General features: G+C 45.7%; 1 protein-coding gene across 1 annotated transcript; it reads right to left on the bottom strand.

The window, feature by feature from the left end:
- Window positions 1-6,376: 6,376 nt before the first annotated feature.
- LOC130129324 (UDP-glucuronosyltransferase 2A1-like) lies at window positions 6,377-8,193 on the bottom strand. The gene is given in 1 exon segment (XM_056299002.1): window positions 6,377-8,193. A coding segment is annotated over 1 exon segment (1,587 nt). The 3' UTR covers window positions 6,377-6,606.
- Between the last annotated feature and the right edge of the window lie 14,719 nt (window positions 8,194-22,912).

Here is a 22,912-nt window from a genome sequence, read left to right on the forward strand (position 1 = left end):
CCTCTCCCCTTTTGGTGCAGAAGAGCTGGTAACGCAGTTTGTTCACCTCAGCAGTGCTGCTATTAGCAACATACATCCGACAGGTGAACTGCTCAATTTTCTGGAACAGCTCATCACTCACATTCCATGTCTGTCCCAGTTGACTAAAAGTCTCTTGGCAGGAAGTGTGCCTTCTCACTATCTTCAGGGCATTCAGCTTCCCTCGACCAGCAAATGCACTGACAGTGTCGCAGCCTGTGAAGGCATGTAAGCCAATTAGGCTGTCACAGATGCTGTCTCCAAGTGAACTTGCCAGTTTGGTGATGTCGACAAACCGTGTGCGGTTCTGAGTCCCACACTTCTGGTAGATGGGACAGGTGATGTCCTTCTGGAAGCCAAGACAAAGCACCATGACATCAGTGTCCTCAGCTGTGATGATAACTGACTTTGAGCCGGCATTTGCTGCATGCAATGCATGCAGGAGCAGACAGGTGTCAGCTTCTTCATGTGTGGAGTGCAGTTCTGCTGCTTCCTCACACCCATCTTCTGTCAACTTGTAGCAGGTTTCCTCACAGGTCATGTACAACACCTTGCCATGCAGCATAGCTCTGTATCGTGGGAGTTTCCACTCTTCCACCAGAAACTTGATGAGACTGGTCTTGTTGGAGGAACTGCACAGAAATTTTCTCCACTGCTGGACGTGGTGTCCCCCTGCAAGATTCTTGTACTGGAGAGTGATGTCTCCACCCCGGTTCAGTCGTTCAGCATCTTTGATCGAAGTCTGGTGATAGACATCAAAAACAACATCAATCCTCCCACTCTGTGCTCCCTCATGGAGGACCTGGGTCAAGGCTGACTCTGCCACCTGTGCAAAGGTTTTGTTGTTGCCATTCATTTTTTGGACCAGGCTCATCCCATCAATGATGGAAGTAGATGGGATTGGGATGTCTTCTGCAGGAGATACATTCTTTTCAAGCTCTCTGGCAAGTGCAGCCTTGTTTGTTTTTCGTAAGGACCCATCAGCATTTGCCAGTGCCCATGGTAGTGGGCCCAGTGGGTAGGCAAGGACATCGTTCAGATTCACCTTCCTGCTTTCAGCCACCAGGATCATGTGACTGAAAAGGTTTCTATCTGCCTTCAGAACCACATCCTGTGCTTTCTTTCCATGAGCTTGTTTTGTGCTGACATTGGAGAATGTTTTCAGACTTTGCTTGGTCATCTTGTTGTGGAATTTCACAGGTGTTGGGTCTGCATCTAACCTTGTTTGCTGGAATGCTTGGTAGGCCTCTTCTCCTTTCTCAAGAGCTCTCAAGAGATCTATGGTCACATCAGGTGGAGCCATGTTGCCAGTGGAGAGGCTAACCAAATCAATCTCATCAGGGGACATAGGATTGAGCCAGTTATTCTCCATAAGGTCCATGAGAGACTGGACATCTGCTTCATCTCTCTTGATCCTTGGACTCTGTAGATCTGGATGAGACCATTTGCACCTGCCTTGACCTGTCAGGTCTCTCAGCTGTCTGAGGTACATGCTTCTATACTCAGCTGTGAGATAATATTTGGTCACAGCTCCTGGCTTCAAGCTGAATCCCTTTGTCCCTCCAGCTGTTTGGGTGTCTTTGTTCACCGTTTCTTCTATAGCTTGGTCAACAGGGATTCGGCCAAAGGGATTGGTGGAGCCCAGTTGGACTGAGAAGCCTCCTTCCATGAATTCTGTGTACACATCTGGGTGTGTGATGGGCAGCTCAGACATCTGGGCGTAGTAGTAGGGGGGGTAGCGTGCATAATTCATCCTGTCATAAGCAAAGCACCATGGGATCATTGCTCGAATGCTAGCCAAGTGTAGCATCCAGTCTCCCTCTCTGGATGCTCGGATGAGCCCCAACAAGATTTCAACCATGTCCAAATAGGACATCCAGAAGTTCGAGAGGCTGCCATTTCCACCTCTAAGGAACTCACGGTAGACTTCAAATAGATCCATGATGCGTGTACAAGAGCTGTTCTCGAGAACCTCCTTCAAAGCATGTTGTGAGACTTCTTTCCCAAGGCTGTCAATGGTCTTCAGTGTCTCATTCAGGTGAACCATGTCATTCCTGTGAGTTTCTTCCAACCAGGACAGGAAACCATTCAAGGTCAGTCGCATGAGAGCCTCATACAGGAGCTTGTGTAGTCGCACTGCCCTGTTGTACTTGCGGCCATCCATAACACCAGCAATTGAGCCTTCTGCAATCATGCCAGACTCAATGCAGAGGTCTTTGAGTCCAGCATCTTGGAAACGCTTTCCTATTATTGCCAGCAGTGTGCAGATGGTGTGGAATACCCCAAGCCTAACGATGATGTCATGGAACTTGTCATGGTGTTTCCATGTGATCTCGACAGCCTTCGCATACAGGGCTTGGTCAAAGACACAGACAATCTTCCTCAGGCCTAAGCACTGCATGATGCTCAGTGACTGGTTAAGCACCTCGTTGACAGTAGACATTTGTGTCGCTGGAGCATTGATGGTAGGCAGATAGCCTATATTGTCGGGGATGACCGTCATCTCTCCTCGAGTCAGGATGTTGAAGCCTGTCCAGCTGCTGACTGACTGTTCTTCTTGTTGTGACATGCGTGCTAGGACCCAAAGAAGGTGTTTCTCTCTGGCAAGCTTAGTATTGGCTGCAGTATCGGCATCTGACTTTTTGCTTTGTGGTGGCCCTACCCGTTGTCCAGCATTGTAAGTTGGTAACATTGGTGGGGGTCCATCAATGCTTCTCTTCTTTGTTTTGGGAACAGTGGGCATGGGTTGGACAGGAAGTGGGTTGACTGGCTTTGCTTGCACAGCAATCCCATTGACTCTGTGAGATGTTCCCTCACCACTGACAGTTTCTTCAAGACGGTCGATATTGTCCCAGGCTAAAGTTGTGAATATGCCAGGATGGATGTTAGCTGGAAGGGCAATGCCACTCCCTGATGATGAGAGTTTCTGGAGACACAGGGCAGTGTTGATCTCTTCCATCTGTGAATAGGACACACTGTGACCAAGTCGGTTGAGGATGTTTATCAACTCTACATTTCCTGTCAACGATTTGACACTGAATGGCAGAACAATGTGCTTGGAAGGCTTGGTATTTCCACATGTCACTGCATATACTATGTCATGGCCAAATGACTGCAGAAGGCACTGCACTCTCTGGGATGCATGATCAGGATCATTTGAGCCTGTGAGTAGAGAGTACAGGAAGATAATGAGCGACTCTGGAATGGTAGGACATTCTGCTTCTGGTTTGACTTCAGGCGGCCAGGTTTGAGGAACATCTTGACTTTTAATGTCTGCTCTCAATTTGATGGCTGCTTTGGCTATAACATCTTGTGCACTGACACTTTTCAGGGTCTGCAGCTCCCTTTTGAGAGACTGATTTTCTTTGGCAAGTTCCCTCATGGACAAGCTATCGGGATAGAGGAGGAATTTTCTTTTCTCATCAGGGAATATCTGCAAGGCTCCAGCAAACTCACTCTCCAGGTTTCGCCTTATGTGCTTCTTGGTTGATTCCTTGACTTGGGCAATGCCTTGGGAGTTCATTGAAGCTACCAGTCTAGAAGAGAGATCAGTCATTGTCATCACTTGAGGATTGCCAAAAAACTCCATCCTGATGAAGAGGAACAGCTCATTGTATGCCTTATTCACAGCAGCTTCATACTGGGCTGCAGCATCATCATCTTCATTGCTGGCAACCTCTCCTTTGGAAACCTCTTCTTTGGTGTAAAGTCTATAGCATGACCTGTGGTAGTGCCCTTCAGCTGCTACAAGGTCTCTACTCACAATGGCAAGGATTCTGCTGTCCCTTTTCTTTGTGGCTGCACTCCTGATCTTTGCATCAGCTCGCAGTTCTCGACACTGCACCAGTACTTCTCTCGTATTCTGTCTCTTGGAATATTTGCTGTTTTTCTGACAAAATATGCACTCTGCATCATAAGTCCTAGATGTACTTGGAGCATGTCGAGCTACTCTCTTAGATTGTTTCTCTTCAGCAGAGACACAACTTTTCTTTTCTTTTGCAAGGAGGCCATCAAGAATTTGCTTCATAGTGAAGATACTGCGACACTTTCTGTGGTAGTAGATTGCTGGAATCTGTCCCTCAGGAATGTCTTTTGCCAGTTTCAAAACTGGTGCATGATTTCGTATCTGAGCTGCCCTGAGCAGAGTTCTCCATGAGTCGACACTTTGTAGTGAAACCAGCTTATCTGTATCATCAGAACAGTGGATAATGCACTCCACCTGTGGGCGCTTTGGTATTGGGTAAAAACTTGCTTGTTCACCAGTGACCATATTCAGTCAGTTTTCACCTGCCACATACAAACAAATACATGTAACTTAGGTGTATGAACACTGCTAAAACAAAGTTTACTTTGCTTCACCAGCGTCACATTACCATTATTCATCTTACATAGCCACAAATAGATACATTACCTAGTTGCTATGCAACAGCTGTATTTTGTCCACATGAGGCCGCTAAAATCAACACAAGATGAAAGTTCCTCGTAGCCACTTTAACTAATCATATTAACATATACATTAAAAGAACATGCTAACACTATGGGAAATTAGCTTACAATCTTCTCCAGAGTGAGACAAGAAGATAGATACCAGTTTCCTCTATATGTGTTTAGTAGAAAGCTATCTGGCTGCACGTTAGCCTAGCTTAGCACAATGAATGGAAGTACACAGTACTGGTTATCCTTGGTTGTTGGCCAACTAAGAACTGTCCCAGAGTTTAAGTTAGGCTAATCAGTACCAGGGGTGTAGAAATGCTATATTTGTAAAAATCTGGGCAAATACACAATCGTGAGAGGCACAGAAACAGGTTTCCTGAAAGAAAAATGAAATAGCTGCTCATTTGGAAAGGTTATCATGTATTATTTTACTTCTGTTAGTGTACCAAATAAAATGGCACCAGTGAAGTTGTGTCACCTTGGGTGATATCGATATCTGGTCTGACCCATGGACTAACTGGCTTTGGTCTAGTTAGTTTCTTAGTAATAATGCCCTTCTAATTTAAGGTTCACAATCACCTCACACAATGAAATAGTATGGGTATATTATACATTTCCTGAATCTTTACAGTCCTGTGAGTATTCCAGTTTTTGTGTTTTGTGTCCCTGATATTCCTAGATGCCACAGGGCTAAAAGAAAGTATATAGTTTAGGCGAACATTGCAGAAAGATGTGTGTTATTGACGGGTTGAAGAGCTCAAGTGACCTCTATATTTGTGAGAAATATCCACAACAGGGCTTGAATGAAAGCTAAGAAGGTCCCCTTTAAAATGATACCAAAGACAATATTATAGAACATTGAAAAATGTCCTGACCATGAGGCTAAACCAGGATATGCACCAGCGTCTAAAATGCAATTTAGTTTAGCGGGTGGTTAACTTCATGAGCTGATAACTGTGATACAGCTGCCACTCAGGAATGGTTATCATACCAAAATATCATCTACAGACATGGATCCTTTCAAAAATTATAAGTAAGTTTTGCCACCTTGAGTGTACCGAAATAGGAAATTTTGGGCTCTGGCCCATGGACTATTAGAGAGCCGGTCGCCGCACATTATGCAGAGCGGGCTTGGTGCGCGGGAATCACCTGTCGCGATAAATCCATATTTTAAGTAGGACTCCTGGTATTGTCTGTTAAATGCAGCTTTCTTTTTCTGGAAGTCGTAGGCTCTTCTTCTGTCTCCTGGCTGGGCCTTTTCCCCTTCGCAAAGAAACTTTCCAAAGACGTTTGTTTTTTTACTCATTTTGCCAGCTTGTGGGTTTAATTTTAGCGGCAACGTATCACGTGACCGAGACAAGCGTCAAGAGTGAGTCATAGACGGATGTAACAGAGGGAATCCGGTTATTTTTCAAAATAAAACATCGTTCAGACTCAGATAACGAGTAAAACGGAAATAATGTAAGTTATTTATTGTTTCTCTGCGGCCCGGTACCAAATGACCCACGGACCGGTACCGGTCCGCGGCCCGGGAGTTGGGGACCGCTGCCCTAACCGACCAGAGGTAATAGTGCAGTGACCGGGACACATACCCACATCTGGCTTCCAAACCGCAGACATGGCCAACTGTGTCTGCAGGGATGCTCGACCAAGCTGGAGGTAACACGGGGATTCGAACTGGCGATCCACATGCTGGTAGTCAAAAGAATAGACCGCCACGCCACCCGGACGCCCCTGCAACACTTTTTTCACTATAGATGTGGTTATTTGCTATGACATTTTGACATTTTCAACATCGTATAATTTCAGTTTCTTTAGAAAAAAAACTACTCTCATGTATTAAGCAGAGGTGAGACAAGCAATATTAGGTAGTTTTCATTTATTTTTTTTTACATTTTGTAAAATTATAAATATGCCTCTGATATGTAAATTATCCATATATCCAATAATACATTTAATAATAATGCAACACAACATGATATTAAAGAAGCTTGAAATTAACTGTATTGAAGACTTGACCTTTAGATACCAAAACAAAAGTACTGCAATTATTAGGTTATAGAATACTTGTGAGTATGAATTAGGACCACTTAAAATGAATATTACTCATTGTTCCAACTCCTGCAGGCAGTTTCATTCAGTCAAGTTATGTATTCACTCTAACTTGGACTTTCTCTTCGTCACACCTCTCACCAGGCATGTACAGAAAACCCAAACTAATTTCATCACAATCAAAGCAAAGACCACAAGGGCTGCTATCACATCCAGAGAGTGAAATGCATACCAGGACAACTTATATGATTCAGTGCGCAGATGTGCTGCTCCTTTGTGCCTAATGACATACTCCACCCAGAAGGTGGCTGTGTCTATGGGTTTCAGTGGTCTGTCACGGTGAATCCGTGACATCTTCTGCATATTCTCTCTGTAGTGCTTTTCTGGATCCAGAACATCCCTTAGAACAGCCGTAAGTGATTCAACTTCCAGCGTAGTCACTTTGACGACCTCAGCTGCTCCCCGAGCCTTCAAACGCACCATGTTGTCATACTGGTCAAAGATAAGTGGGATACCCAACACCGGGACTCCATGATAGATGGCCTCGTAGATGCCATTGGTACCTCCATGAGAGACAAAAGCCCTGGTTTTAGGGTGACCCAGCAGGTCATTTTGAGGCAGCCATTTAACCAGCAGTGTGTTGTTACCCAGAGTGGCAGGTCTATCTCCCAGGTGTCTCCATATCACCTTCTGAGGCTAGCGAGCAAACGCTGAAGCGATAACCTCTGACCTTTCAGGGCCGAGGTTGCCGAGGAGAGCCCCCAGGGACATAACCACCACCCCATGTTCACCAGAGCTCTGAACGAACTCCTCTAAATCTGGAGGGAGTGGCATGGCAGGCTTGCAGTGGAACCCCCACACGTAGACCATGTTGGGCATGGTGGGGCGAGAGAATTCAAAGGTGAAGTCAACTCGCATAAGCCAAAGGTCGGCCCCCTGGATGAGAGACATGACATCAATGTCAGGGCCAAAGTAATGGTCACACACAGCCTGGCAGGGAGGCCTGGTTACAAAGTAGTACATGTACAGAAGCAAGCTGTGATAGAAGATGTTTTTGAGTCTCTGTAAAAAGTCCATTTGGTCAGAGTTACAGGAAAACAGCTGTGGGATATAGGACAGAGGTGAGGGGGCAATGGCAAAGTGCCCATCACCACTATGAATCCACCGCACATTGAAAACCAAAGGGAGCTGAAGATAGTGGGCCACCAGCACCCCAGCAGGAAATACCGGGTCAGTTAGAACGAGATCATACCTGGTCTCCCTCAGTTCCCTCATCAGTGTCTTATTCTCAAACATGGTGGTGACCACATTTGTCGCAGTCTCATGGCTCTGCCTCAGCATGCTGAAAAGTTTCCCATAGAAGCCCAAGAATGACCACAGTGAACCTTCATTCTTTCTGCTCTCTATTGAACTCTCTAAGAAAGACGCCATTAATTCCTGGCTCTCGATGGTTTGATGTTCCTTCTGGGGGATGGTGATGGAGGTGTAGTGGGGTGAGAGCTTCAAAATGCACCAGCTGGTCGAGGAACGCAGCAAAGAGACTTGATGGCCCCGAGAATGAAGCACCTCAACTAAGATATTCATGTGCAGCCAGTGGCTCCCATCCACTGGATAGACCAGGATTTTTCCACCTTCACAACTGGAGGATAGAGCTGCTAAGACCAGTTGGAAAGATGGAAGGGACTCCATCGCTATTGAAGAAAAAGAGAAATCTTATTGGCAGTATCTCATTGAAAAAAACAAAGCATACAAGTATCAGTACTTTTAGTGGACGTAATTTGACGAGCGCAATTGCCCCCAAGGATTACATTGCAGCCCATTTTGCGGCTGCCGGCTGAAGCGTTCTCACTCAATACTGGACTAATTCCAAAATGGTTTGTCTCTATTAGTCATTCAGACCCTAAATGATGGAAAAATAGGGCCCGGGTTTAAAAATACCTGATTTAACCTTCTTAACTCTAGCCTGGACATGACAATTTATTTAATATTTTATACTCTGAGATCAAACAACATTCGAAGAGGATCTTAAATCAAGATAACATTTAAATCAAGATAACAGTTGAATTGGTTGTGTTAACATCTCGTATTTCAAGCAAATATTTGAAATCGAAGGAATGTAAATGAGGCAACAAAGTGTTAACCTCTTCACTATGGCAGTTGAACATCAGAGGTTTGCTTTTTTTTATAAATAAACAATTACTCCTGTGGTTGGATTTTAACCAGGGATGCTGCAATCAGGCCTGAGCTCACATAGTACACACTTAAAAAAGGCTGAGCCCGAAATTATTGCATTCTAATAAAAACATCAAAGAAGTTCAATTTCTTCAAAAATGGTATAGTATGAAATAAAAGTAAAAAAGTAAAACTAAAAGTTAGCACAATTTTTAACATTTAAATGTGTCATTGTATGAGACAGCACTACATGAAATGCTACAGTAGCATAAGACTAGCTGGTGTATGGGAATGTGGCCATGCCTTGATTTAAAAAAGGAAATTATGAATATATAGAAATAGCTATACAAACCAACTATTAGCTGTTAAGTATATCCTTACCTTAGCCCTTGAAACCCTGGACTTTGGAGATTGCCTTTATCAACCAGGAGCAGTCCTATGTCTGTCCCTGTATGGTTGTACCCCTGAACAAAATATTTCAGTGAGAGTGAATGAACAACTGAATGTTAGTGGTTGGACAATTATGTTACACTATTTAACCAATAAACATGTCTTCTACTAAGGTTCATGTGCCTTTGCATGTTTGAAGTCTTTTCTGTGGGATATTTGACACTAGGAATTTATCATTCAGCAGGATGCAGGTGATTAGAGAGCCTGCTAGGTTTAAAACTAGTGCGACTGTGGAGTCAAGTAGTTTAATTAATATGTTTAGTCAGAGAATTTCTCATAGTGTAGATTATCAGACTGACAGCTTGGTCTATAACATTGAGACCATCTCCCTATCCTGCTGTATTGCTCCCAAGCTCTCCTCTCCTAAATGTGTGAATCACAATAATCTAATAATCATTCCTACCCCTGATGGTGGTGAAATGCTCAATTAAGTACCTAATAATCTACAGAACCAAACATCTAATTTTATCAAAAATGTGACCAATATCATCCAAAGCATTGGTCATCAAAATTGTCAACAAGGTGTCTAATTCCAATTAATATTTCACCTATTGGTAGCTCTAAAGTTCTGCCTACTAGTGATCACTTGCACAAGATGCTTAAATTTGGTTTCATAAATATCAGATTATTGTCTACCAAAGCCTTACTAATAGATTATCTGATTCTTGAACATAGTTTCGATATGATTGGGTTATGTGAAACATGGCTGAAACCAAATGTTTTCCTTCCCTTAAATGAAGTGTCTCGACCCAAATATACTTATGGCCATGTAGCTCAGGCAAATAAACAAGGTGGGGGGTGTTGCTTTAATATGTAAATCTATTTTCAATCTGACTTCTAGACTTGAAACTAAATTATAGTCTTCTGGGGCTCTTGTTCTTGGTCCATCTCCCTCAGCCATGAATAGACTCGGCTCAGTCCAAACTTGATACTCTATCGACCTCCTGGCTGTTACTCACTATTTCCTGAAGAATTTGTCTCAGGTCTTGTTACTCATTCGAATTAGATTTTATATCTTGGTGATTTCAGTATTCATCTGAATAAGGTTGCTGATCCTTAGAGCCTTTCTGGTGCTAGTTGATACTTTTGGGTTCGCAAAGTTTGTTCAAGAGTCAACTTATTCCAGTGGTAACACACTTGATTTGGTTTCATCTAAAGGGATAGTTGTATCTGATCTGAATGTCTTGCCAACCACATCCGCTGTATCAGATGATTTTCTCATCAAATATGAAGCCTTACTGGCCTGTCCAGTTAATGTCGGCACAGATGTAATTGCCACTTGCCACATCGGCCCCTCCACTGTGGCTGCATTTGGCCAGCAGCTGCCTGAAGTCTTGGCTCCTTTAACTATAGTGACTGACTGTTGAAAATTCCACCAGTGACTTAAAAGTGGTCCTCTAGTCTCCTCGATTCAGTTGCACCTCTCACTACCAGAGCTAGGCGACTAAAGAGGGCTACACCCTGGTTTAATGATGAGAGACGTGCTCTTAAGCAGGCCCTTAGGAGACTGGAATGTAAATGGTGAAAATCAAAATTGGAAGTTTATTGTTTATTGAAATACAAGCGTGCTTTATCTGCTACAAAAGCAGTGTATCTCTCTCACTTAATCAATATTAATAAACATAGCCCCAGATTTCTCTTTGAAACTGTATCTAAAATTACTAAAAAGCAGCCATCTATTAGCTGCTCACCATTCATGGCCCATGAGTTTCTAGACTTTTTCTGGTTTTCAGGTTGATGAGATCATAAACAAAATTAGTTCTTCAACTCCAGCTACTCCTGTGGATCCTGTCTTACCAAATTCATATCTATACAATGAGTCACTGATAGTCCCTGTTATTACAGCTTTTGAGACTATCTATCTTGATACTTTGACTAAGTTCATGTCAGCTTCTAAACCAGCTACTTGCCTGCTTGACCCCTTACCAGCAAAACTTTTTAAAGACGTTTGGCCTTTCTTGGGACCTACAATGCTAGACGCTGTTAATTTATCACTTACTACTGGCACTGTTCCCAGCAGTTTTAAGACAGCTGTGGTTAAAGCTCTACTTAAAAAAAACGCAACTTGATCCAGGGTCCTTTAATAACGATCGACCGGTCTCTAATCATCCATTCTTTAATAAAGTACTAAAGAGAGTTGTGTATCGACAACTTTCGACCCATGCAGAAGAAAACCATCTATAGGAACCTTTTCAATCGCCTTTCAGGGCCTGTCACTCTACTGAAAGTGATCTGACCAGAGCGGTGAATGGTCTTTTACTAGCTATGGACTCTGATTTGACTTCTGTGGTTCTACTACTGGACCTCAGTGCAAGCAGCCTTTGACACCATTGATCACTGTATACTATTAGATTAAATTGTAATTTTGGTGTCTCTGGCTTAGCACTCCCTTGGCTCAAGTCCTACTTATCTGGAAGAACCCGTTGTTTCTGCTATAGTAATATTACAGCCACATTTTATGACATTAAATATGGTGAACCTCAGGGCTCAGTTCTTGGCCCTCTACTTTTCACTCTTTATATTTCACCTCTTGGCCAAATTATACGCAGTTATGGAATACATTTCCATTGCTATGCTGATGACACTCAGCTGTATATGCCTATAAGGGCTGATGATCTTACTCAAATAACTAATTTAGAGGCCTGCTTGGCTGTTGTGAAAAATTGGATGCCACTAAACTTTCTGCTTTTAAATTTGGATAAAACTGAGATGCTGGTCATTGGCCCTGCTAGACACAGACACCAATTTGATCAAGTAACAGTAACAACCGACAACTCTGTGATTTCATAAAGTGTGGCAGCCAAAATATTGGTGTTACGTTTGATCCCAGCCTTTACTTTGATAAGCACATTAAAGAAATCACCAAGACTGCTTTTTTTCACTTACATAACATAGCTAAAATTCGGTCTTCCCTGTCTATGGCTGACACACAGAATCTAATACATGCATTTGTTTCATCCAGGATTGATTACTGTCATGTTCTGCTTTCAGGTCTGCCACATGCTAGTACTAAAAGTCTTCAGATGGTTCAGAATACTGCAGCTAGAATCCTAACTAAATCTAGGATATTTGATCATATTACACAAATTCTTGCCTCCCTTCATTGGCTTCCTATCCATGTTAGATCAGACTTCAAGATGCTTCTGCTGACTTGTAAAATCCTAAATGGGCTTGCCCCATCTTACTTGACTGATCTCCTTAAACTGTACATACCATCTCGAGCTCTTTGCTCTCAAAATACAGGGCTCCTGTGTGTATCCAACGTTAAAAAGAGGTCAGCTGGTGGCAGGTCCTTTACCTATTGGGCCCTGTCCTTTTGGAATAACCTGCCTACTGCCATCAGACAGTCTGTTGAGTCCTTTAAATTCAAACTTAAAAGTCATCTTTTTGCCTTAGCATACAATTAGTTGCCTTTAAGTTGAGTGCTTCACAACCTGTACTGGATGGCGGGTTGGTTTCTGTCTCAGTGAATTTACCAATAGGGTTGTGTTATGTATGCACACATCGACAGTGCTGCATTTGATTTGGTGCTGTTCTATTGTGCTGGGATCGATTGGTGATGCCTGCGGGCTCTGGGTTGTTTGATCGGGTCTGCCTTTGATGCTGTGTCAGTCTAAATAAAGAATGCCACGGAGAGGTTGTGTCAAGCGACAGCGTCCTGACGTGATTTCTAAATACAATATTGGCGACGAGGATGGCTGATATCTCTCTCCCACCACCTGCCCCCTTCCTGGCATTACCTGGCGAGCCTCCGGTACCATGGACTCGCTGGCTACATAGTTTTGAAAATTACATCATCGCCTCAGGGCTCGACGACATGAGCCAGGCTAGGAAGACGGCTCTGTTGCTACACTGCTTGGGAGCAGAGGGTCATCGTGTGCTCGGGTCTCTGGGGAACGTCACAAGCTTTGCCGAAGCTGTGGGACTTATGAGCACCCATTTCGCTGCTCCACAGAGTGCCCTCCTTCGGCGATTTATATTCCGTCAGCGACACCAACTGCCTGGTGAGTCTGTGCGGCAGTACGTAGCTAATTTGCGAGGGCTAGCTAGCTCATGCAAGTTTGGCGCGCTTCAGGACGAGATGGTTCGCGACCAGCTAATCGAACACACCAACAACGCAAAGGTGCGTGAGACTCTCCTGCTGGAAAAAGACGATCTGCTGCTGTCCAGAGCAATTACCATCGCACTACAGGTTGAGGGAGCAGCTGAGTGTGCTGCTATGCTAAATACACAGCAAGTGGCCACCTCCAGTCAAGCTGCCAATGACTCCTCCCTCTACTCACGGCTGCCCCTCGGGACGCAACCCAACCGGAGCGAGGCGGGTGCGTACTCCACTAGGGACGTCTTGCAACTGCAACGACGGCGTTCTCGGCCCCGCCCTCAACAGTCCTGTGGTAACTGTGGGTCTCGGTCTCATGTTTCAAGGGCTCAGAACTGCCCTGCCCGTGGCCAGACATGCCGTAGCTGCGGTAAGCACAATCACTTTGCCAACGTCTGTCGATCTTCCCCGGCTGGGTCAGAGGGCCACACCCCCCAGTCTTCAACCGCCGTCATTCACAAGGTGAGCTCTGGGCCAGTGTCATTCAAATCATGCACAGTCAACATTAATGATGTGTGCATCCCCCTGCTGTTGGACACCGGTGCAAGTGTGTCTCTCCTGAATGTTGATACCTACAGTCAATTTTTCGGTTCACTGCCACTGTCCGCACCCTCAGCTGTCCTCTGTGGGTATGGTGACTCCAAAATCGATCTGGTTGGCTCTCTCCAACTGACTGTCCGCTATGGAACCAAGCTGGTGCCCAATGCAGTTTTTCATGTGGCACGCCGTGGGGCCAACCTGATGGGCCTGGACCTGTTCTCCGCTCTGGGGTTCTCCCTCTTAGACACAAGGGGGGCAGCAATCCTGACTGTCGCCACACCTTGGCAGCAGAAGTGGCCATCGCTGTTTATGGGGCTGGGCTGCCTCTCCGCCTTCACCCATCAACCTCTCCTCAACCCTGCTGTGAAATCTGTCATCCAACCACTGCGCCGCATCCCGTTGGCTCTCCGTGATGGGGTCTCTGCCGAGCTGCAACAACTGCTGGAAGCTGGCATCATTGAACCGGTGGACGCGTCACCTTGGATCTCAAACCTCGTGGTGGCTAAGAAGAAGTCGGGGGGCCTGCGTGTCTGCGTCGATCTACGTGCAGTAAATAAGGCAGTGGTCCCTGATAAGTATCCACTGCCCACCTCAGAAGAACTCACTGCTCAGTTCTATGGCTCTGAGGTGTTCTCCAAGCTCGACCTCAGACAGGGGTACTTACAGGTGGCCCTCCACCGCAGCAGCCGAAACCTCACAGCCTTTGTGACACATGCAGGAGTGTTTCGCTACACCAGGATGCCTTTCGGTCTCAGCTCCGCCCCTAGCTGCTTCCAGAAAATCATGGTCTCCGTGCTGGCTGGCATACTGGGCGTGGCCATTTATCTGGACGATATAGTGGTACACGGGCCCACCAGTGAAATCCACGACAAGCGCCTTAACATGGTCTTCGCAGCCCTGCCCAAGCACAAGCTAACTCTCAATGCTGAGAAATGTGTCCTCTCTGTGCCAGCCATCGACTTCGTGGGGTTCCGGCTGTCAGCGAGCGGTGTAACTCCACTACAATCCAACGTGGACGCCATTCAGGCCATCCCTGAGCCCAGCTCGGCCGCCCAGGTCGCCTCCTTCCTGGGTATGACAAGTTACTACCTGAGGTTTCTTCCCCAGTACTCTGCGACCACAGCCCCCCTGCGCCAGCTGCTGCGTAAGGACGAGCCATGGGTGTGGTCAAAGGCATGCAGTGACGCTGTGCGTGATCTCAAGACTCAACTGACTTCACCACCAGTGTTGGCTCACTTCGACATCTCCAGCTCCACCTTTGTGACCTGTGACGCATCAGCCACAGCGATAGGGGCCGTGCTGTCTCAAACCCAGAACGGTGTGGAGAAGCCCATTGCCTTCGCCTCCCGTGCCCTCAACCTGACCGAGCAGCGGTACTCCGTGGGTGAGCGTGAGGCGTTAGCCTGTATCTGGGCTTGTGAAAGGCGGCACCTCTACCTCTATGGCCGCTCCTTCACCCTCAGGACAGATCACCAGGCCCTGACAGCGCTGCTGTCCACATCTGGGACAGGCCACAAACCCCTGAGGCTGCACCGCTGGTCTGACCGCCTCCGCCAGTACAACTTCAGCCTGCAGTTCACCCCAGGCAGAGACAATGTTGTCGCCGACCTGCTCTCTCGCTCTGTCTCCACCCCAGCTCCACAGACGGACACTGACTGTGTGGAAAAGGACATTGTCCAAATGCTACACACACCCCTCCAGGCCACTGTCTCTCTGCAGGAGCTGAGGGCAGCCTCCGAACAGGACCCTGTCCTCTCCCAGCTCCGCACCTACATCCAGAACGGCTGGCCTCACAAGGTCCCAGAGGAGCTGGCTGCGTTCGCCCGAGTCAGACAGGAGCTCTCCTGCTGGAAAGACACCTGCGTGGCACGTGGGTTTTGCACAGTGGTCCCAGCTGCTCTCCGTGCACGTGTTTTGAATACGGCGCATGAAGGCCACCTGGGCATTGTGAAACTGAAACAGCGCTGCCGAGACCTGGTATGGTGGCCGGGGATAGACAGAGATATTGAGGCTCTGGTGAAGGACTGTTCTGCCTGCCTTGTGAGTGGCAAGACTGGCCACCAGGCTCCCCCACCCCTGCAACCTCTCGCCTGGCCCTCTCAGCCCTGGGAACACCTGCAGTTGGACATTTGTGGTGAGATCCATGGAGTTCCCCACCACCAACGCTTCATGGTGGTCGCCTACGATCTACACTCAAAATGGCCTGAACTCACCACTTCCGGCACTGTGACCTCACAGATCATCATCGACTTCCTGGACTCTCTTTTCTCTCGCTGGGGCCTCCCAAAGGCCATCACCACTGACAACGGCCCTCAGCTGGTCTCTGCTGAGTTCACTGCTTATCTCGAAAGCAAGGGCATCCGTCATATACGCACTGCGCCCTACCACCCCCAGGCCAATGGCGGCGTTGAACGTTTTCACCAGTCACTGAAGAACGGCCTCAGAGCACACATGGCCCAAGGGTGCTCTTTCACGCAGGCCATCCGTCACACTCTGCTGCACTATCGGGCCACACAGCACTCGACCACAGGCGTCTCCCCAGCCTCTCTCATGCTAGGCCGGGAACTGTGCATCCCCCTTGACAGGCTCCGCCCCTCCACACCTCAGGCACCTCCCTCTGGGGTCAGAGCCTCAGTCACTCGTCAGCAGACGCGGATGAAGCAACGGTTTGACCAGTCAAAACGAACCAGGGTGCCAGACATCAATGTGTCAGACTGGGTCAGGGTCCGCAGGCCCCACAGGGACAATAAAATGGCTTCATACTGGTCCTCTCCTCTCCAAGTCACCCGTCAGCTGGGCCCAGCCACTTACCTCCTCAGCGATGGCACTCAGTGGCACTCCAGTCGTCTACGGAAGGTGTCAGCTCCGCCACACACAGCTGGTGACACAACCATAGCCATTCCCTCAGCATGGCGAGACGCCCCGGGGCTTCATGCAGCTCCTACACGGGCCCCAGACATTTCTGGGCCTCAGCTTTCCCTGCCATCTCCCTCCCCACCTCGGCCTGCCCAGCCTCAGGCCGCCCCGCGACCTGTTCGCACACGTTTACGCCCTGGCCACCTAGAGGACTTTGTGTCAACCTTTCATGTTTGAAATCCTGCCGGGGGGGGGGGGGAATGTTATGTATGCACACATCGACAGTGCTGCATTTGATTTGGTGCTGTTCTATTGTGCTGGGATCGATTGGTGATGCCTGCGGGCTCTGGGTTGTTTGATCGGGTCTGCCTTTGATGCTGTGTCAGTCTAAATAAAGAATGCCACGGAGAGGTTGTGTCAAGCGACAGCGCTGTGTCCTGACGTGATTTCTAAATACAATAGGTTGGGCATCGAGAACCAGTTCCAAATTGGAACCAGTTCCAAAATTCCTATTCCAAAGGAATCGTTATGAAATTCATATTTCGATTCTGCCTATTGGCTCCTAAATAAATTTCACTCGAGCTAAAGTTAGTTTCTGTTTCCGTGGTGGTGGCATGCAGCTTCTGTAGTTTCCACATCTGCAAGGTAAATGTGCACCATTATGGACCAGAGCAAGCGGCGGTTGAAAGTGTGGCTTTATTTTGAAGGGCTGGCACCACGCAATGCCTGTAGCAAAATTATTTCATGCAAGGGAGGATGCACAACAAATATGGTCAAACACCTTCGCCTACACTGTGTACAAATTAACCAGTGTACCATGTTTGACACGTTGTGCCAGTCTCCATTTCCAGCCTCGGCGTCCTCTTCAGCCAACCCTGAGCAAGCAGCACCTCGTCGCAATTTGGTAAGTGAAAATTAATAACGTTTGTCGTATTTGCAACAGCGAGACAGCAAACAACGTATACATGAGCGAATTGCTTTAAACTATATGCAAATACTGAAATGTGTTTTTTTTCCTGTGCTGAACACTGGCGTATACAGCCTGAGAAGGCAGATATGCCCATTTTTCTAAACAAGAACTGTTCTAATTTAATAGGTTTAATACCTGGTAGTCCGGACCAGGGTGTGACTGTGTCTTTATTTCTTCATCTTCATGTATGAAGACAGTTGTTGTAAATGTAAGAATGAGACATTCACGTGAATGAACAATTCTTAAAACTGAATGGCTTGTATAGAGTTTTTAAAATAACATTTTCTTCTATGAAAGAAGCATGTGACCTGTTTTGACCCCGCTCTCAAAGAACCGGAATCGAGAATTGTTAAGAACCGGAATCGAAAAGCAGAATCGGAATCATTAAAATCCAAACGTTGCCCAACCCTACTTACCAAGCACTATTCTGCTGACGAGATTATAGCGTACAGATTATTGACTATTGCAAACTGTTCTCTTCACTCATGCCTTTTCTCTCTCTCTGAAAATGTCTTCTCCTTTCTCTTTTTCTGTGTGTGAATGGTGTGATGTGAGTCTCCCTTGTGTATACGTGCAGTCTGTCCTCCTCCCAGGTCTCCATGGTGATGGTGGTCGCCACCTGGACAACGCTTGGCATCCCCCTCATCACATTTTCTTTTTATATATCTTATAAATACATATAATTTTATTTTCCTGCTGTTTTAATGTTATATCCTTCTCTCACTAAGATGTGTGTCTAATTTTTTGTTGTTGTTTTGTTTACATGGTGATGCTGATTGCATGGTTTGGGTCCTGGGCTGTTCCGGTGGCGTCTGGACACTGCTCGGCATTCTCATCATATTCTTCATATATTTTATAATTCTGTTATAATTCTGTTATCCTCTTTCAACTGTTCGTTCATTCATTCATTCATTCGTTATCCAGAATGCTTATTCTTACTCAGGGTCGGGGGATGCTGGAGCTTATCCAAGCAGTCACTGGGCGGCAGGCGGGGCGACACCCTGGACAGGCCAGGCCGCCAGACCATCACAGGGTCTGCCCTTCATTTACTGTATTTCCTGAAAAAAACAAAAAAACAAAACAGAAAACCTCAACATCCTCTAAAGCAGTGTTTCTCAACCGGGGGTCCGCGGACCCCTAGTGGTCCGTGGTGTAATTGCAAGGGGTCCGTGAAAATAAAATATATTTAAAAAAAAGATCCTATGACATTTATAGAAATAGGATTATTTTACTCAAATGTGACTGAGACCTTTATCTACCTAAACTATAAAGGGTAACAGGACTTTTTTCTCTAATTACATCTGTTTCACAAGTGTAATTTATTGTATTTTAATAAGAGATCTCGCTCCCGTTTGCATTGTTAAAAGTTACTGCATAAAAATTCTGGTGTTACATATATCTGAAAGTTACTGAATGCATATTCTGTTTCGTTACATATATCTGAAAGTTACTGCATAAGAATTCTGTTTTGTTAACTATATCTAAGTTACAACTGAAAGCTCTTATTTTTGCCCCAAAGAGTGAATAAATGCTATAATGCAATTTACAATGCAGTTTCTACTGTTTCTATCAAATTGCAACCCCCCTCCCCCAAGATCAGGTGGAGGGGTCCTCAGGGTAGATCAAAAATACGCAGGGGGTCCAGGACCCCAAAAAGGTTGAGAACCACTGCTCTAAAGCATCCTCTTTAACTTTGTATCCAGATGAAATGGTTAAACTTTCTGGGACATCTTCTTAAGTTCTGCTGTGATGGTTTTAGTTCAGAGTCTTTGCTCTTTTTTGTTCACAATCTTTGCTGTTTCCATAAAAGAGACTCTTGAGACGATTGGTGGACTGGTGGGACACAACTTACACAGTATCATCTCTGTACGAGTGGGACTCATATTATTATTATTATTATTAATAATAATAATAATTAATTTGATTTGTGGGCGCCTCTCAGAGCACTCAAGCACACCTTACAGAACAAAATTAAAAAAACAAAAACTAACAAGCAGCACTGTATCAGAGAGCAGAAAATCAAAACAAAGCAGGGTAGACAATAAAAGCTTAATACAACAGATAAGTATAAAATCATCATCTGCACAAAACTCAATGAAGCGTAGACAAGACTGAATATGCCAGTTTGAAATGGTGCGTTTTGAGATGGGATTTGAAGGTTGAAATAGAGTGAATATTGCAAATCTCTTGTGGGAGAGAGTTCCATAGGTGGGGGGCAGAAAGACCGAAGGCTCTAGACCCCATGGTAGTCAAGCGGACTGATGGTGTAGTGAGTTGGAGAGCAGAAGAGGGTCTGAGAGTGTGGGAGGGCGTGTGAATATGAAGGAGTTCGGAAAGATAGGAAGGAGCTAGGTTATTAAGGGACTTAAAGGTGAGAAGCAGGATCTTGAAGTCAATACAGTATTTACCAGGGAGCCAATGGAGTTGCTGAAGATGATATGATTTATGGAAGGAGATCTGGTAATGATATGGGCAGCTGAATTCTGGACCAATTGAAGTTTATGAAGACACTTGAGGGGAAGACCAAAGAGGATAGAATTGCACTAGTCAATAGGGGATGTAACCAGGGTGTGAATGAGTATGGCGGTGCTGTTAGGTGTAAGTGATGGGCAAAGACGATTAATATTGCGTAGGTGGAAGTATGGAGATCAAGTCACATTGTTGAAGGGAGCTTCAAAAGATAATGTGCTGTCCAAGATGACACCCAGACTCTTAACCTGAGGCGATGGAGGATCTATAGAATTGTCAATAGTCAGAGAAAAACTATTAGGTTTAACCAAAGTAGATTTAGTACCTACTAGGAGGACCTCGGTTTTATTACTATTAAGTTTGAGGAAGTGGTATGAAAACCAGGATTTAATTTCTAGTAAGCAGTCAGAAACGGAATAATAATAATAATAATAATAATAATAATAATAAATCAATCTAATAGCGCTTTTCTAGTACTCAAAGTCGCTTTACAATAAATGGAGTGAAACAAGATGACAGATGAACATAACACAGACAAACAGGGGTGGATGGGAAGGGGGGCTACGAGAGGGAGAAGCGGCAGCCACACACGACGCCAGCAGTACTCTCCGACTTGGACAGATATAAAGGGAACAAAAAACAAACATTATAAATCACATAAATCACAGATGCAGGTCAAGCGCTCAGCCTGCCCCAGACCAGGGGTGTATGAGTGGATGGGGGGGCCCGAGAAGGCAATGGGGAAAAGGTGTGTCTTCAGACGGGATTGGAAGAGTGGGAGGGATTCTGAGTCTCTAATGATTTGGGGAAGTGAGTTCCAGAGCCTGGGAGCTGCTCTGGAGAAGTCTTGGTCACCAAAGCCGTGGAGGTTGGACCTGGGGGTAGAGAGAAGGGAGGCTGAGGTGGATCTGAGGGACTGAGAGGGTTGGTAGGGGGAGAGGAGATCGGTGAGGTATGGGGGAGCCAGTTTGTGAAGGGCTTTATAAGTAAGAACCAGGATTTTGTAATTGATCCGGTGGGATATGGGTAGCCAGTGGAGGTCTTTTAGGACTGGGGTGATGTGGTACCAGGATTTGGTGAAAGTTAAAAGTCGGGCGGATGCCTTCTGGACCAATTGGAGTATCTTGATAGAGCTAGCACTGATGCCATAGAGGAGTGAGTTGCAGTAATCAAGGCAGGAGGAGATGAAGGCATGGCTCAGTATCTCAGCAGCAGGGCATGAGAGATGATCTTATTTTTGCAATGTTGCGAAGGTGGTAGAAGGAGGATTTGGCAATTTGGTGGATATGTGGCTCAAGGGAGAGGGTGGGATCAAGGATCACACCAAGGTTGCGTGCCTGGGGGGAAGGGGAGACAGTAGTGCCATCGATGGTGAGTGCAAGGTTGTTGATTTGGCTGAGAGTGGACTTGGAGCCAATGAAGAGAAGTTCAGTTTTGTCACTGTTGAGTTTGAGAAGGTTTTGCTGCATCCAGACTTTAACTGCAGACAGACAGGAGTCGATGTGAGAGAGGAAAGAGAAGTGGGCGGAACAGTGGAGGTTGGCTTGGTGGATAGATAAAGCTGGGTGCCATCCGCGTAGCAGTGAAATTTAATGCCAAATGTCCTAAAAATGTGTCCAGGAGATAATAGGTAAACAATAAATAGGAGGGGTCCCAATACAGAGTCATGGGGAACACCAGTAGTAACAGGAAAGGACTGTGATCTCAAATTTTTAAGTTGGACAACCTGATTGCGGCCAGAGAGATGTGATCTAAACCAGTCAAGGGGGGTGCCAGTTATTCCAATGGAAGCTAATCTCTCTAGGAGGATGTTATGTGAGATGGTATCAAAGGCGGCACTCAGATCAAGATGGACAAGTATGGTTGAGTCTAGAGTCAGCTGCCATCAACAGATCATTAGTGATTTTCATCTAGGCTGTCTCCGTACTGTGCATGGAGCAAAAACCACACTGGAATTGTTCAAACAGATTGCTGTGAGTCAAGTGAGCATGTACCTGAGATGCGACTGTTCTTTCAAGTGTTTTAGAAAGAAATGGTGAATTTGAGATTCAACGTAAATTATTCAAACTGTTGGGGTCTGCACCAGGTTTCTCGAGTATTGTAGTTAATGCCAAGTGATTGTTCATGTGGGGATAAATGATGCGGCTCGTCAGCAGTCTGAATTAACCAAAAAGGACTTTATTGACCTTTTCAGGTTTTTAAGTACTTGTGGAAAGTCTGTTTTTATTTCAGGTCCTATTCCGACACTGGCCCATGGAGCAGGGCGTTTCAGCATCATCTCCGCCTGCAGAGCTCACAATATTGATTTTATTCACATCTGTTTTGGGATCGTCTTTCCTTCAGAACTGACAGAGTCCACCCAAACAGGCTGGATGTTAGCGGCCAACCTGCAGCACGCCATACAGTCCTCTCTACATGATTGACTGTTATATCCCACGCTTCCCTCCCGGAGTCTCCGCTTCCGCCTGTGGTGGCATCCGACGGTACTGTTCCACCCGCTGACTCCCTCCGCTAGCCTAAACTGTCACTGACCCTCTCACCAGGAGTTTTCCCCATACAGACTTTAAATTGGCACTGTGCCTCTCATCCACATGATGTATCTAATAGTAGAAACAACAACAACTGAATATCTGGAGCAAATATCTGCAATTTGCGTCCTATTTTTTGTACTCTGGTTGGTTTTAACTCTGCTTTGACACCAAACAATTTAGGCCCCTTGAATTTGAGATCTCTTGGTCCTTTATCATTAATCATTTTATTTTTTGTAATAATCTGGATTTTTTTTATTTTTTATGATTACTGAGACATGGCTGTTCCCAGGGGACACTGTTCCCCTTCTTCCCCCCTGATTT

This window comes from Lampris incognitus, chromosome 2 (assembly GCF_029633865.1).
Source record: "Lampris incognitus isolate fLamInc1 chromosome 2, fLamInc1.hap2, whole genome shotgun sequence".
NCBI lineage: Eukaryota > Metazoa > Chordata > Actinopteri > Lampriformes > Lampridae > Lampris > Lampris incognitus.